Genomic DNA, 13,974 nt, shown 5'->3' with positions numbered 1-13,974 from the left:
ACGAGCTCCTCTAAGAGTTGGGTTTTTAATGCAGGGTGGCTTCCAAAGCCAGCGAGAACGGGAATTTCATCATATGAGCATGGAATTTCTACCAAGGCAGACGACGATTTCACAGGTACTGTAGTTTCAGGGAACTATTAGTCTCCAAGCCTCCTGTCAGTTGAGTTAGCATCTCGGACGGTAGTAGCTGGCAGTGCGGAAAGCGACTGGCATTTATCACGGTTTCACGCAAATGGTCCGCCAAGTTCATGATTGTTTGAGCTCTTTGATTCATTGAGCTATCTCTTCTGTGCTGTAGAGCCCTCTGGTGGCATTTACCTCCGCTCGCCAAATTCGTCTCGTGGCTAGTCATACCGTCGTCATTGCCATCCTTCCATTTGGTAGTCCTTGACTCTTTGATACCTCCTTTACTGGGTTCTCCTACACTCCAATGAAAGCCTTGTTCCGCCCCCGAGATCGTACACAGCGTGCTTTTTTGGAGCACATCGCCAAAGAGACATAAGAAACAAACAATATGTAGACGTTATTAGTCATACAGGTATCTCCGCATAAAACGCCATCCAATGAAATAGTAAATATAAGAAGAGAAAATAGTTCGCCAACAAACTCCGTTCAGTGACCGAAAAAGTTGTATCATACGCTTTTACCGCCCGGTGTAGTCGAGTGTCTATAACGTTTTTTTTGTAGCGCGTGCGATAAATGCCAGTGTTGATACAGGTCGCGGATCTGGGCTTAGATCCAGTTGCGCTTGTCGTGTTCAGCAGAACATTGGCAATTCTGCTTGGTGCACTTGACCGGCGACTTCTTTCGCTGCGCAGGGGTGTTGAAGCCAACACCCTGAGGGCTAGTCACCCTCGTCTTCTGAGGGCTCTCAGGCCTGTAAACAGCCGGGCTGAGAGTAAGCTGCTCCGGCTCTTGCTCCTTGAGCTGGGACTGTCTGGGTACAGTGACCTTGGGAACAGATGGGAGCGTCTTCATCCGCAAATCCTTTTGGGGGCGGATGGGAGAAGATGAGACCAAGGTCGCATCCTCCTCAGAATCGGATGAACCGCTGTCGCTCAGGACGTCGACCTGAGCCAAGGGGCTGGGCCGCTTGATAGGCTCGTCGTCCCTCTCATCGGGATAGCTCAAGCTGTTCACGCTGGCATTGTTCTGGAAGTACTGTGAGTTGAGCGGGGGCATGTCGTCGACGTTTGACAGCCGCAGGCCAATCTGCACAGTCGCTGAAGATGCAAGCGAAGAATCGCGACGATGACGAATGCCCTGAGGGTGAAGTGATGGCGGAGGCCTGAGCAGCAACATCTCGTCCTCATCAGGGATTCTTGCCCCAGGGGCGTATGTCTTCGCCGGAAGCAGAGTAATTGACTTGGTGTTGTTGTTTTGCTCAGATGGGAACAAGGAGTAGGACCTCTTGCGAGCATGGGCCTTTGGCACCTGGTAGGTTGATACTTGAGCAGGCTCCGGCGTCCTCAGAGGGGAGCGGGCCGGCTGCCATACGGCGTTTTGTCGGAGAGGGTTGGCATAGGTGGGAGACCCAGAAGGACTCTCGATGCGTGCCTCCTCCTCCTTCTCGGGCACGAGGCTGTCGGTGCTGTCCATGCGTCGCAGCGAACGGGCCCGGCCGACAGGGTTCATCATGTGGTTTTCGTAATCATCGTCGCCGTTATAGACACGAATGCCGGCCTTGAGTTTATTACGCTCTAACTCCCACTTGTCGCTTTGGCGGGGACCGATAGTAGATAGAGTATTTGATCGCAAGAATAGATGCAGACCGCCGGTCAGTAGGCCAGATACGTTGGCGACGACGGAGGCAATCATGGAAAGCGTCAGGGCCTGGCCAGTGGCACCTCGCTGTTCCGTGAACGAGAGGTTGAAGAAGAAGGGGATGAGGAGAGTCTGTGTTGGTCAGTAAGTGGACTCGGACAAGATGTCATTGTTAATACTCACAGTCGAGATGAAGGCTACTGCCAGGAAGTAGACCATTCTAGACGCGGCAATACGCTCACTGTTCTCGATTCTGATGTTGTTGTGGAGACGGAAGAAGATCACCAGAGCCGAGCCCAGCAACGCGGCCGAGATAAAAGTGAGAAGTACGAAGCAGCCCTCCTTCCAGCGCTGGACGAACCAGAAAAGCGAGGCAAAGCAAAAGTTGGGAGGGCGGACGAAGAGGGTGACTAGATAGGTAATGAGGAGAAAAGTGCCGACAATGGCGAGGCAAATGGTAACATTCCACTTGCCACGAGACGGCAGTGGGTTCTTTCGTAGAGACCGGATGGCCACCTCTAGAGCGAATACGAGTTGGATGTACGGAACAATGAAGACCGCTAGATACGATTGTTAGCTGAGCTTCTGGGATACGTAAACGAAGGCTACGAACCAGGCAGCATCATTTGGGAGGTGATGGTGCAACCCAAAGTCAGGAGATGGTCGAGTCCAGTCGACTGTGCAATGGCAAAGACGATGCCTTGAACGACGATGCCGACAGATAGAACGAGAGGAAAGGACTCTGCAGGTCCGACAAAAGTGAATCCATGCGTTCTGGAGCATAACGTTAGTCCGTTGACTTGACTCATTGGTGACGGCAGTGACGAGCGTACCTGAAGCCGAACTTTTGGTTGTTCCTCTTGGCCGTTGCATAACCATCCCAAAAGATACCAATTGCTGTTGCAAATGCGGCAATAACATTGAAGACGGCGAGAATGATGGTTGAGGTTCGAATCGATTTGGCGGCTTGGAAGCGGAACTGGTTGATGATGGCCGATGTCGAGTTGTTGGTGGCCTTGAAGGGTCCTCGTAATGAATCCGCCACGCCATTACCGTCCGTCACGCTATCATCGTCGGCCCTCGTCCACAAGTCGCCTCCATATCCCCAGCTATCCATCTCGTCGATTATTCAACTGGCACTGGTCGTCGAAGAGATGAGCGCAGGCGTCGAGCCGCAGCGGTGCCAGATATTAATTCGCTTTCCGAACCATCTAATCCATAGAAGAGTCGATGTTGATGCGGTCGTATGAGGTGTAGAAGAGTATAGGTGAGTCGAACAAGGAGAGTGAGGAGAAGAGGAGGAGGAGGAGGAGGATGGCGATCGTACGGATGGGATGGAGAAGTGAAAAGAGTAAGTGAAAAGACAGGATGGATGGTAATGGACTGCCGCTCTTGGACGAAGAAGGCGGACCAGACGAAACAGACACTAGGCGAAGTCGGGACCTACGAATAGAAACAAGGAGTAATAGGACCAGCCACTCAAGAGAAGGAAAGGGACCGGCCTGAAGGAAGGGAAGGGAAAAAGAGACCAGTTCCAAAAAGTCAGACGGAAGGAGGAGGAGGGAAGGCCGCATGAAGAGGTCAAAAGGCGATCACAGAAAGCGTGGCAGAGACGGAGAGGCCCACCTCAGCAGGGGGCTAACATAGATAGATAGGTACCCAGTCGCAAGTTGCAAGGGACAGGCTCGGGAAGGGCCCCCGCGCGGGCCAGATGAGGTCCGGAGAGTTAGCCAAACCGCTAAATGGGGCCCAAGTCCAACTTTGGTCCAGGGTAACACGGCTGATGGATGGCCTACCAAAGAGGGCGAGGACGAGGGCGAGGGCCAGAGCAAGGGTGACGACCGTGACACTCTTGTGGAAAAGACGGGCCATCCAGAAGACGGGGACAGGAACGAGCGAATGAGACGCAGGCTGTACCTCGAGTCGACGTGCGACTGGATGGTGGGCAGTGAGGGGCTCAGATGGGGCGAACGTCTCTTGACGTGCATGTTGCTGGTTTGGGGATGGACTCCTAGGGCCACCATACGTAGGTACACGCAGTCACGTCCAGTACGGTTTGGTATCATGGTATCCAGGTATCTTGGTCTTGGTCCTCCTAGAGAGGGCTCAAGAACATGGAAGACAGGGCTGGGCGCGGGATGACAACCATGTTCATCACGACCCCGCCGACTAACTGGCTGGGCTGATTTGGGATTATTTGCCGTGCTTGCCTCTCAGGCCCTTTGCCTTCCAGTGGAGCAAGGTGCTCCAGCTCAACGATACGAAGACCATGGGAACCTTGGGAGGGGGAGCTGAGGTGAGGAGAAAAAAACTGGGCTCTCATGCAGTCTCCCGTCGCAACGAGCCGGCAGAATATGTGCTGAGGATGCCTGAGGTGCAGCAGCATGCGTGTGTGCCGGAGCGAACCCAGACTCGAGGCTCGAGGGACAGGCACCGTCAGAGTGAGAGAAAGGAACAGACACAGAGGGCGAAAGACTGAGTGAGGGTGTCACTGTGGGTGAGGATGAGGGCAAAGAGGAGGGCTTGAGGCGATGGCATTGAGTGGCGATGAGGTGAAGCAGTGATGTAACACGTCTGGGTTTCGTAGTGTCGCCCAAAATGCCTGAGCCCCTGGCTGTGAGGTTGAAGTTGACAAGGTTTGACGTTGGACTTGAGCCCCAGATCTGGGGGGCACTAGGAGACAACCTTTGTGCGCCTTGCTGTTTTGGGACTAGTGCAGTGTTGCCAAGTGAGTGGATCAAACCGCCGCAGGGATCGTGGAAGGGGCGGCTGATGGCGATGCCGAAACCTTTTTCGTTCCCTCTCCTCAGAACCCTCCAACCCGCTCAACTCCTCATCCACCCCTTCTCAGTCTGCCTATCCAATCGTGTCGTTTTTTGCGGCTCCATCTTCCTCTGATTCTGTTTAATCTGGTCTGGTGTGCCGAAATCCTCTTGAGATGCGGTGGATGCGGGGCCCTCCTCCTGCCTCCAGATGGTAGATGGGTTGGTTGGGAATGGCCTCACCAGTTCGGCTCAAAGGTCCTTGGTTGGCAATACATGTGTCCACACCGGCAGACACATTCAAGAAAGACAACAACACACACGGGAAATGCACAGCCAACGCAGAGGCGCAGGCTACTTCATTGGTGTGTATCGAGTCAGCGCTGCAATCTGCGAGTTATGCCCGATCGTGAGTTGCTGCGGCCATGTAGCGAGGCGCACGGAGAGGGCGGCGTCAACGTCAACGCCTGGGTTCCAGCCCACCAGCCAGGCAAACACAATCCACATGGCGGGGATGCTTCTCACTTCCTCATCGACTCGACCTGGTAGCCCACTAGCCCTCTTCACGGGATGTTTCTGCCAGTCGGAGGGCCTGGGCTGTTGCACCAGCTATCTTGGTCCTGGACTCCTGCACGTGTCTACCCTTGCCACGGGGCTCGGTGTTGCCAGGGCATCCGTTGCAAACCTTTCTCAATCTCAAATATCTCGAGCTAGGCTATCAGAGGGACAATACAACTATCCAACAGGAACAGAGCGCCATCTAGTGGTTCCTATACCGTCTGGTAGTCGACCAGCCTGTGATGGACGAATCGAATCTCGTTGACGGCTGATCAAGTTCGTCTGTTTCCACAGATTTTCGAGCGATGAGGCAGATACCGTGTCACATGAGCTGAGATGGCCTGCACAGGGGCTCGGACGAGGGCCAGCGACAAGGATCCATGCCGTCAACAGCCCTGCTAACATGCACACTTACATCAGGCTAATCCTTCCACGGCTAGGGTAATGCTGCTTTGACGGCACCGAGCCGTGCGAGCCCAGTAGGCCCAGATCTGTCTGGCACGTCAGACCTCCCTAGCCCCCATACGAAATGTGACGGCGTTGCGACTGGCGGCACGTCAAAAGAGACGAGACAAGCAAGACATGCACCTTGCGCGAACTACTGACGAGGAACAAGCGAACGTCCATCATCCGTCGCTTGGGGGCGGGCGCCGCTGCGGGGAAGGGCGATCCCTCGCCTCTTGCCACGAGACGCCTATAGACGATGGCGCGTCCGTCACAATTTCGAAGATCATCAAGTTGTCCTTCGGAATCTGCTTCGAGAGTCCCTTGGTCCCCTCTTTCACAGCTGATACGATCTGCAAGATAAAAGAGGGCCGTCTATGATGGATTCCGAGCGACTCCAACACAACGGATACACGGGGACAAGCTCAAAGACTAGTCAGTAGTGCGACACTATTCTTCCGAAGACAAGAATGGCGCCAACCCGCATCAGGTGCCAATGGCCGTCAAACACTTTAATTAATCTCCAACATGTCAACCCTACGGATATTGAGCCCGCTGCTAGCTTGGGGCACTAGTCACAACCTTGAACCAAATCTTCAACGCTTGGCTGCATCGCCCCCACCGACCAAGAGTGCCCGCGGTGACCAACTAGCCGGTGGAATATGGTTGCTCCGAGATGATGAGGGACTACAGTCTACTGCGTACGCAGGCTTGTGGCCGTCGCCGTGTCCTTGCCTACCCACCTCGCATCACTGAGCTCGCCAGCGTCCCGTCAGTCCGGGGAGACCCACGTTCGTTGCTGAACCGGTCCTCGCCGTCGATCAAACGGGATATTCAGACTGATGTACAGCCAAGGGACGGACATCGCGACTACCCCTCTGCAGTTGCCATCTTACGATGTCCAATTATAGCGGACAGGGTCGAAAAATCCTCGCCCCAATTCGCTTGCCACTTGCAGATTCCCACGTTGCCGCGTTCTTCCATTCGTGGCTTCTATTCTATGGTTCTCGATCATGCCACGGGTGTTTGCCGCTTCTCCCGAGCCGCACTTGGGATTTGACTTGGCCACATCACCAACCTCGCACGGCAGCTTGTTAGTCGGCCGGCTTCACGGGTCTTGACCGACGTCATGAGAGGCTGCCTTCGAGAAGTTACTGCTGAGGATCACCATTGCAATCTTCTTGGCAACGTTGCCACCTCCACCTGGTGTTGTTGAGATGAAATGTTGGAAAACGGGAGGGCAAGAAACTGTCATCCAAAACCATCTCCGTTGCCTTCCCATCCAATTCCCCTCTGAGAATTCTCCTGAACCTCGCGGCTTTGGGGGGTCATCCAATGTCATCTAACAGCATTTGTTTATGGACTCGTCTGAAGTGAGTGCGAGGGCGGTAGCAGTGAGCCTCTTCTGGCGCGGGTGTTTCATCCCAATCATCACCAACCCGCCTACGAATGGCTGCTCGAACTTCCGGAAAGTGGGAGAGATTTGTTTTCTCTGAGAGCGAGTTCACGGCATCGCGGCTATGATCTATCCAGCCAAAACGATGCAGGTTCGGAATAGGCGTCGTCACTATTACGATTTGACTTTTCATTGGAGCTATAGAGGTAAGGAACCGTCAGGAAAAAGACCGGACGACGAACGAGTCGGCGGCTTTTGCTGCCTGCCGCCAGCGTCTTTCGGTATTCGCCCCGGGTATTCAACAACAAGCGTTGGACGTAGAGAGCCGCTTCGTCATGCAATATAGCGTGCCCGACTCGTTGATCTCGACATTCGTCGCCTTGGCAAGTACTAGGCATGCAAGTTGAAAAGTTTAGACGATAGTTTGCCCAACGTGAGCCATCCAAAGGGTCCGGTCCGCATGGTCGCCAATGCTACAAGATGATGTGCTGGGTGAGTCTTTTCCCTCGACTGGACGATGGTCCCTTTTTTCGGCAGGCCTCTCCACCCACTTGCTTGGCTATCTGAATCCTTTTCTGGTTCAGACGATGAAGCATATAGAGTGATGTCAGGTGAGATGCGAAAACGAAGATGGGCAACTGACTCACAGTGGTGCCGTTCATGGAATACAGACGGGCCGACGAGGGATCGACGGCGCGGCACCAGATTTCTTCTTTCGGCGGTACTGCCGCATTCTCGCTTTTCCCTAACCACGGCGTCAACGTCTTTGCCGCGTACTTCACACGTGCCCGAACGAACTGCTTGAGGAGGCTCTGTTTGATCTTGGTAGTGTGTCCCTTGGGCCGCGTTGAGCATACTCGGGACACATGATTCGTGGCCGAAGTCGATCACACATGGAAGGCTATATTCAGAACATTATCAACGTCGTTCAAACCCCATCAAGCCGCTCTTTCCTCCGGCGTCCGCGTGTCCGGCCTGGATATCTCGTGTGGTCGGCGTAACCAACTATAGATATACTCTAGCCCAGCCTTTTTTGATGAATTGCTCAATCAATGTAGTGTCCAAATAAGAAGAACCCATTCAAAAGCCAGCGTCTAAATGGCCCACAAGGCCAGATCCCAAACCCCGCACAATATCTTGGTCAATGCTCGAGAGAAGAGGGCCGGCCGCTTGAACATGTTGACCAAAGCTGGTTGTTTCCGCCCCCAACAGGGCCACCAACCCACCCGGGCCCGTCCGCCCTTTTGCCTAGACCTCTTGCAGAGAGGAAGCACGACTCGACGCACTATCCATGACGACGATGATTAGAATGTGGTTGTCTCGAATTGATTGCGAAGGTCCGAAGACGAAAAAAATCTTCATAAGCTCGTCTAGACTGCTTTACCCAACCGTATAGAGACTGTTCTCCGGCTCACGTAATTGAGGCTAACCACTGGAAGTCGCACATGTATTATGACCGTACATAGATGGAGATGAAGGCCGGATGAATCTAGGGCCGTATGCGTGTTGGCAGAAATACAACAGAGATGGTCTTTGTGTGGCCCTCTGCCGAGCGTCTAAAATAGGCGTCATCATATAGTCGCCAATGCAATAGCTAAAGCGTGGTTTCTCAACGAGAGGAATCATGATTTTAAATTCAATGAAATCATTTAATCCATTTTCAAACGTATTGATTTCTAATAGCTTCGGCCATGGTTGTCAGCAATTTAGACGTCTGCTCGGCTGCTCCACCACTAGCGACCCACCTCACATGTGGATCACGATAGCTTCACAAAAATACCAAAAACATACAACACCAGGTATTCGCTGGTCGTCACCGACCCAACTACTAATCCGGCCCTCATTGGCTTATCTATGGGAGAGCGGACGGGATCCCGAGTTTTCCAATGGGTATGGTCGTATGTGGTGGTTCGACGATGCCAAGTTGATTATGGCTGAAAGAAACCAAGCGAATGTCGACCACCAGACCTCGCTTGAGCTCCTACATCTTGCACGATGAATTCGGTATGGTTGTTACTGTATTCTATCTCAAAGCTATCTATTACAGTATGTATCTCGGCGGTCGAGCAGCTTAAGCTACTCTGTTGATGGGGCAGCAACTACTTCGGCCACAGTATCTCAGCCCTGAAGATATCAAAGGCCTTCAGACAAGGTCCGCTTTCCCACAGTCGCACCTGAAAGCCGATTGAGTACGTATAGTCAATGAAATAAACCCCGACTGGCTTCGTTCTTTACTGCGGAAAATTCCCTCGAAACAAACCATGGGCGGCCCGGTCCAGTACGGGACTCACGGCAACCCAAGAACATCGGACTCGAAGACCCGACAGTGGACTACTCGGGGCTATCGCCTCAATACCCTCGTTCGATAAAACATGAGATCCTCCGCAATAGCACAAAAAAGAGCCTCAAGGCGTTGTGGGGAGTCTGTTGTTCGCTGATCCGATTTGACGAGGTTTCGACGGCCCCCGTAACACCCGATGATACACTTCCCACATACCGTCCGGTAGATCGTCTCCCCTTCCCCGTCCTCCCTCTCTCTCGCACCCGTCGTAAAATCTGAGATACTACACCCCAGAGGTAATCCACCAGTCGCCACGACGACTTGAGATGGTCATTAAAGATATGCTACATCTGAAGAATCGGATTCTCGTCACCGATTGCCTCAGTATGAGTCTCAAGGTGTAGAGGGGGTTGAAGACCCCACGTCAGGCCGTCCCTTATCGATACTGCAGGTGTAAAGACAAAAGGGTATCAGAGATTTCGGCATGTGGTGCCGATGGCGAGGCCGCCGTTGCTCGTCGCAGGAGGTAGTATTCGGACTATTTTTTGGGGGGGCGGTTCCTAACCGATTGGCCTTGCCCGGGAACCTGGGGACACTTGGTGATGGGGATTTCAACTACCGCCGATTGAGCTCTCGCAGTCGCTTCGAGGGACGAATTGGGAAAATGGGGGGAATGGTTCACAGTCCTGCCCTTTATCGTTAGTATCACTCTTGGCGGGCTACCAGAGAGCGGCAGGCATAGCTAAAGCTGCTGTCTCACCTTACTGCCGACTCTCACTCCATCCTGGCTTGGAGTGCTATCCTTCGCACATCGAAGGGAAGCAGATCGGAAATACCCAAGAGACTAGGAGGTGGGCGTGGACTGAAACTCCACGTGATTATCATTTTTGTCATTGCCAACGTGAACATGTTAACCGCACTCCAAGACAAGAGCTGGTTTGGGCTCTTGCAAGCTTGTTGATGTGTATCGGGCCTTGAAATGCATCAGAAACAGAGTTCCCCGTGTTGGAGTCATTGGATATCATACGTCTACTTCATGATAACTCTTACATGAGACAACGTATCAGTGCTACTGCAAAGTCTTTGACCCCGAGTGCGCAACTAGTCAGCCTAGGACAGATACCGTTTAGCTTTATTCGACGGATTCAGATCCTATCAGAATCTCTGGGCCCTTCCTACCTTATCCAAAAGGATTTCAGCTCGTATCAACCCAATGCCCTCATTATATTGTTTGTACTGGTTCACGTAGATATCTCATTGACCATATACGAACAATGTACGCCAAATATGCTGTCAGAAACGCTCATAATATTCGTACCAGCGGTGTTGAAACAGGATATCCGCCATGTATAATGCCGATTCTTTCATCTTGTGAATACATTCCTGTTCATGGCTCGGCGTATGGATGGTGGTGCTGGCCGAGCGGGTGTTCCGGGTGACGTTGCTCGGTTTCGGTGGACTGAATAAAGACATCGTTTCCGGCCACGAGTATATGGAAACATGACCCTTATGCCCTTAACTTATACTTGGAAACCTCGGTTGGAGCTTATAGAGGCAATGCTCTATGTCACGAACTTGGCAAAGTGCTACATGCTATGGCCTCGGCAGAGCCCAGCCCTCATCGGCTTTGCGCTCGATCTCATCTGGCTTTCGGCCTGTATGTAAACCACCCAATATCACTTGATCTTTGTTGAGCTTTGAGAAGTATTTGAATCTCAATGGTCTCATTTCAGCATTAGTCTCGAATAGATTTTGAGCGGCTGAGCCCACGGAATGTGGGGGAAAGACGCCTTCATTCTCACACTTCACCTCGCCACGAAGAATGAGTGCAGCAGTAAATGCAGCTCAATCTACACAGCCTGATTGTCCCAATAGAAGTAAAACTCAGAAGCATATTCGTCAGTGTCTCGCGACTCCCTCTTAGGATATCCGAAAAGCATGGACTTAAATGATGGTAAATTGCGTTCAATTGATTTGACTTCCTAAAGGCTGTAGTTTAGACCCACGAGAACAACGACAACATCAAGGGCGTCTTTCGGTCCACTATGAAAAAGCATAGACTCTATGATCTAGATGTTTAATTAGCCTACTAGACGACTTGCATGCCTTCTCTTAAGTGGACATTTCGGCTTCACGACGCTTAATTTCGGTGAACGGGATATCTACCATCGGCGACTTTGCCCATCGCTAACTTCGACTCCTTACCGACCTGATACTTATACGCTGATGTCTCTTCTCATATCGCAGACACCTTCGCATCATCCTTGACTTGAGCTGAATCACCAAGTCACAACTTTCACGCTCCAAATCAATCAAGCCATGAAGTTCGGATTCATCATCCTGCTATCCACAGCAGTTACTGCTGCTGGCGACGAGAATACACGATGGTGTAATCACGAACCAAGTGACTCCGACCTTACTTGTGATGGTGTGAGTAAAATCATCATAAGATACCTTTGCAGACGACACGCGACTGATTCTGGCATAGAGACCATCCGTCTACTGTGTAAGTATCCCTAACCCGTACCGACGACTGGTGCTAACTTCCTCGAACAGTGTGACCGGATTCTCAATACCTTGGCCCAGCCAAAACGCAAGAAAGACCTCCCAGTCAAGCGCTCATGTGGCAGGCAAGGTATACATGTACGATCGAGAATTATGCGGCTGCTGGTCTCATTGGTGTAAGTCCCCTTCTACTTGCAATTGATGCTGTAGCTCAGAACTCGAGCTAAACATGGGACAGCATGCCGCCTGCGTAAGAACGTGCACCAGCCACGGCCATGTCAATACCAACCCATATACCAGTGCTAAACGGTGATATTTTAACGATTCAAAGGCATCAGGGAAAGATTATCTTTGTTTGACTTGCCCGCTCAAAACGATTTAAGGAGAAAGGCGCCGGTCTTGGGGAGGCGGATGACTGTATCACACTTGTCTGGAGTCGTGTAGATGAGAAAACATTTCCCTGGCTGTCGTGAAATCAACTCGTGAGATGGTACACGTACTCGTAGTTTCTGGGTATGGCAACCCGAACAGCTATGCCTTCTGTATTACGTGACTAATAGGAGGGAAGATGCATCATCGGTCTTGCTCCGCGATGTATGATCCGCTCGTATCTACCGCTGGACTCCAAAGACACAAACACACACAAGGCAGTCAGACTATCACGCCATATATATCCGGCCACATCTCCCGCTACGTCTCACATCGGCTCTGCCCCGCGTTGCGCGCGATGGGACGGCTTACACTGTCGGTGGGTTTAGCAAGCTCACTTTTGTTACTGACTACATGTCGAGTCTAGCCATCAGCGCACAATGAAACCGCCGGCCATCCAATCTCCAAAGAGCCTACTTGGCCGCCGCCGGTCCTTAAGCCCGACTGCAGGAATTTTTGTTATTCCAATGTGCCTTGATACATTGATTTTTGGAGGGACGATGAATGATTACCTTGGCGAACGCACGACGATGACTGTGTTTGAAATAATTGATTTGTTTTTTCGAGCAAGGAGAGACATTTCTTGACACTTGAGCATAACCCTATGTATTCTGCCCCATGATATCACGTAAAAATCCCAAAATAACTTCCAGTGCGTTTAGCTATCAAGGCCAAGACCCTGAAAAGTAGTCGAGCGAGTAGCTAACCAACACCGGCCGTGACGACCTCGTTCTGGCGAAAAAGTAGACAAGCAACTGAAAACAGTGGTCTGCACCGTCTCGGCAACAACCTAATTTTGGGGGAAATGACACCAAGAGCCTGCGCCTCTCTGTCGAGGCGAGCCTCAGGAAGCTCCAGATCACGTACATTGACCTCACCACCTCCACTTCAGGGACATGACCGCCGATCTCCCCGAGATCATGCGCTCGCTGAACCAGCTCTTCACCTCGGGCAACGTTTTATACTTTAACATATCTAATACTTCCGTGTGGATTGTGGTCATGTGCAACGACTATGCCCGGCATCGAGACTCGGGTCAGTTCTCAGTGTTTCAAGGCAGGCGGTCTGCTGCTGACCCGGACCTCGAGAGGAACATGATCCCAATCTGCCTGGCATAGGGTGGGGTTTAGTATTGTAGAGCACGCTCGGCCGCGTGCCGTTCAAGCCTAGGGACTAGACTAAAGAAGTCGGCTCAGACATGCACTTGACGAGTAACGGGCGCGAGGCATTAGTGTCGGAGAGAAGGTTGCGTTACTTTGGTTGCTCTAGCATACGTCTTCCATAAGGCACCCCATGTTTCCTCCATCGTTGGCGGTCGAAAAGTCGATTACATTGGGATTCACATCGAGGTCCTAAGTCTATGCCTGGATGGCTGGAGAGAGAGGACCTTGATGACATCGAAACTGCCTATCCTTTCGACATCGGTTTTCCGTACAACCTTTTGAGCGGGTATGACAAACGTGGCGCGAGTGGACTACAGGATATTTGGACTGCCAATATTTGCGGGATCTTTGATCATGTCGAAGACATTGACCCTATCTTACCGAGATTTCCATAGCTTTACTTACGTTTGATAGTTTGTAGTCTTCGAGGCAAGCAAGTCCGATTACATCATCTTCGTCATCGAGGGCCTGAGAAAGCCCGCGTATCTCATATACTTGATACTCTGGGAAACATAGATTTCGCCTGGTTGAGCTCGAGGGCGGCCTAAGCTAAAGGCAATTTGAGCCTCGAAGATCATGTCTTCTTGCATAACTGTCATGCTGCCGGGTCATGAGCAACGAGAAACCTCAAGCTCCAGCGATCTTGGCGCTCTTCAGCGGATGGACCTAGAT

The 13,974-nt window shown here is 52.0% G+C and overlaps 5 protein-coding genes across 5 annotated transcripts; 2 read left to right on the top strand and 3 right to left on the bottom strand.

The window, feature by feature from the left end:
- Window positions 1–109: 109 nt before the first annotated feature.
- Window positions 110–460, bottom strand: CABS01_06877 (uncharacterized protein; the record flags this gene model as incomplete). The annotated part of the gene is made up of 1 exon (XM_060540242.1): window positions 110–460. A coding segment is annotated over one exon (351 nt), but the record flags the coding sequence as incomplete, so codon positions are not given.
- A 272-nt stretch (window positions 461–732) lies between these two features.
- CABS01_06876 (uncharacterized protein) lies at window positions 733–2,881 on the bottom strand (the record flags this gene model as incomplete). The annotated part of the gene is made up of 4 exons (XM_060540241.1): window positions 733–1,896; window positions 1,948–2,324; window positions 2,378–2,538; window positions 2,598–2,881. The coding sequence occupies 4 exons, from the start codon at window positions 2,879–2,881 to the stop codon at window positions 733–735; spliced, it is 1,986 nt and encodes a 661-aa protein (XP_060403925.1).
- Window positions 2,882–3,402: 521 nt separating this feature from the next.
- On the bottom strand, window positions 3,403–3,636 carry CABS01_06875 (uncharacterized protein; the record flags this gene model as incomplete). Its single annotated transcript, XM_060540240.1, has 1 exon — window positions 3,403–3,636. One exon carries the CDS (start codon window positions 3,634–3,636, stop codon window positions 3,403–3,405), a length of 234 nt encoding a protein of 77 aa, XP_060403924.1.
- A 1,101-nt stretch (window positions 3,637–4,737) lies between these two features.
- Window positions 4,738–5,349, top strand: CABS01_06874 (uncharacterized protein; the record flags this gene model as incomplete). Its single annotated transcript, XM_060540239.1, has 1 exon — window positions 4,738–5,349. The coding sequence occupies one exon, from the start codon at window positions 4,738–4,740 to the stop codon at window positions 5,347–5,349; it is 612 nt and encodes a 203-aa protein (XP_060403923.1).
- Window positions 5,350–13,035: 7,686 nt separating this feature from the next.
- Window positions 13,036–13,257, top strand: CABS01_06873 (norsolorinic acid reductase; the record flags this gene model as incomplete). Its single annotated transcript, XM_060540238.1, has 1 exon — window positions 13,036–13,257. The coding sequence occupies one exon, from the start codon at window positions 13,036–13,038 to the stop codon at window positions 13,255–13,257; it is 222 nt and encodes a 73-aa protein (XP_060403922.1).
- Between the last annotated feature and the right edge of the window lie 717 nt (window positions 13,258–13,974).

This window comes from Colletotrichum abscissum (assembly GCF_030869225.1).
Source record: "Colletotrichum abscissum strain IMI 504890 chromosome Unknown Scaffold_14.1, whole genome shotgun sequence".
Taxonomy (NCBI): Eukaryota; Fungi; Ascomycota; class Sordariomycetes; order Glomerellales; family Glomerellaceae; genus Colletotrichum; species Colletotrichum abscissum.
This window is presented reverse-complemented; position numbering and strand designations above follow the sequence as displayed.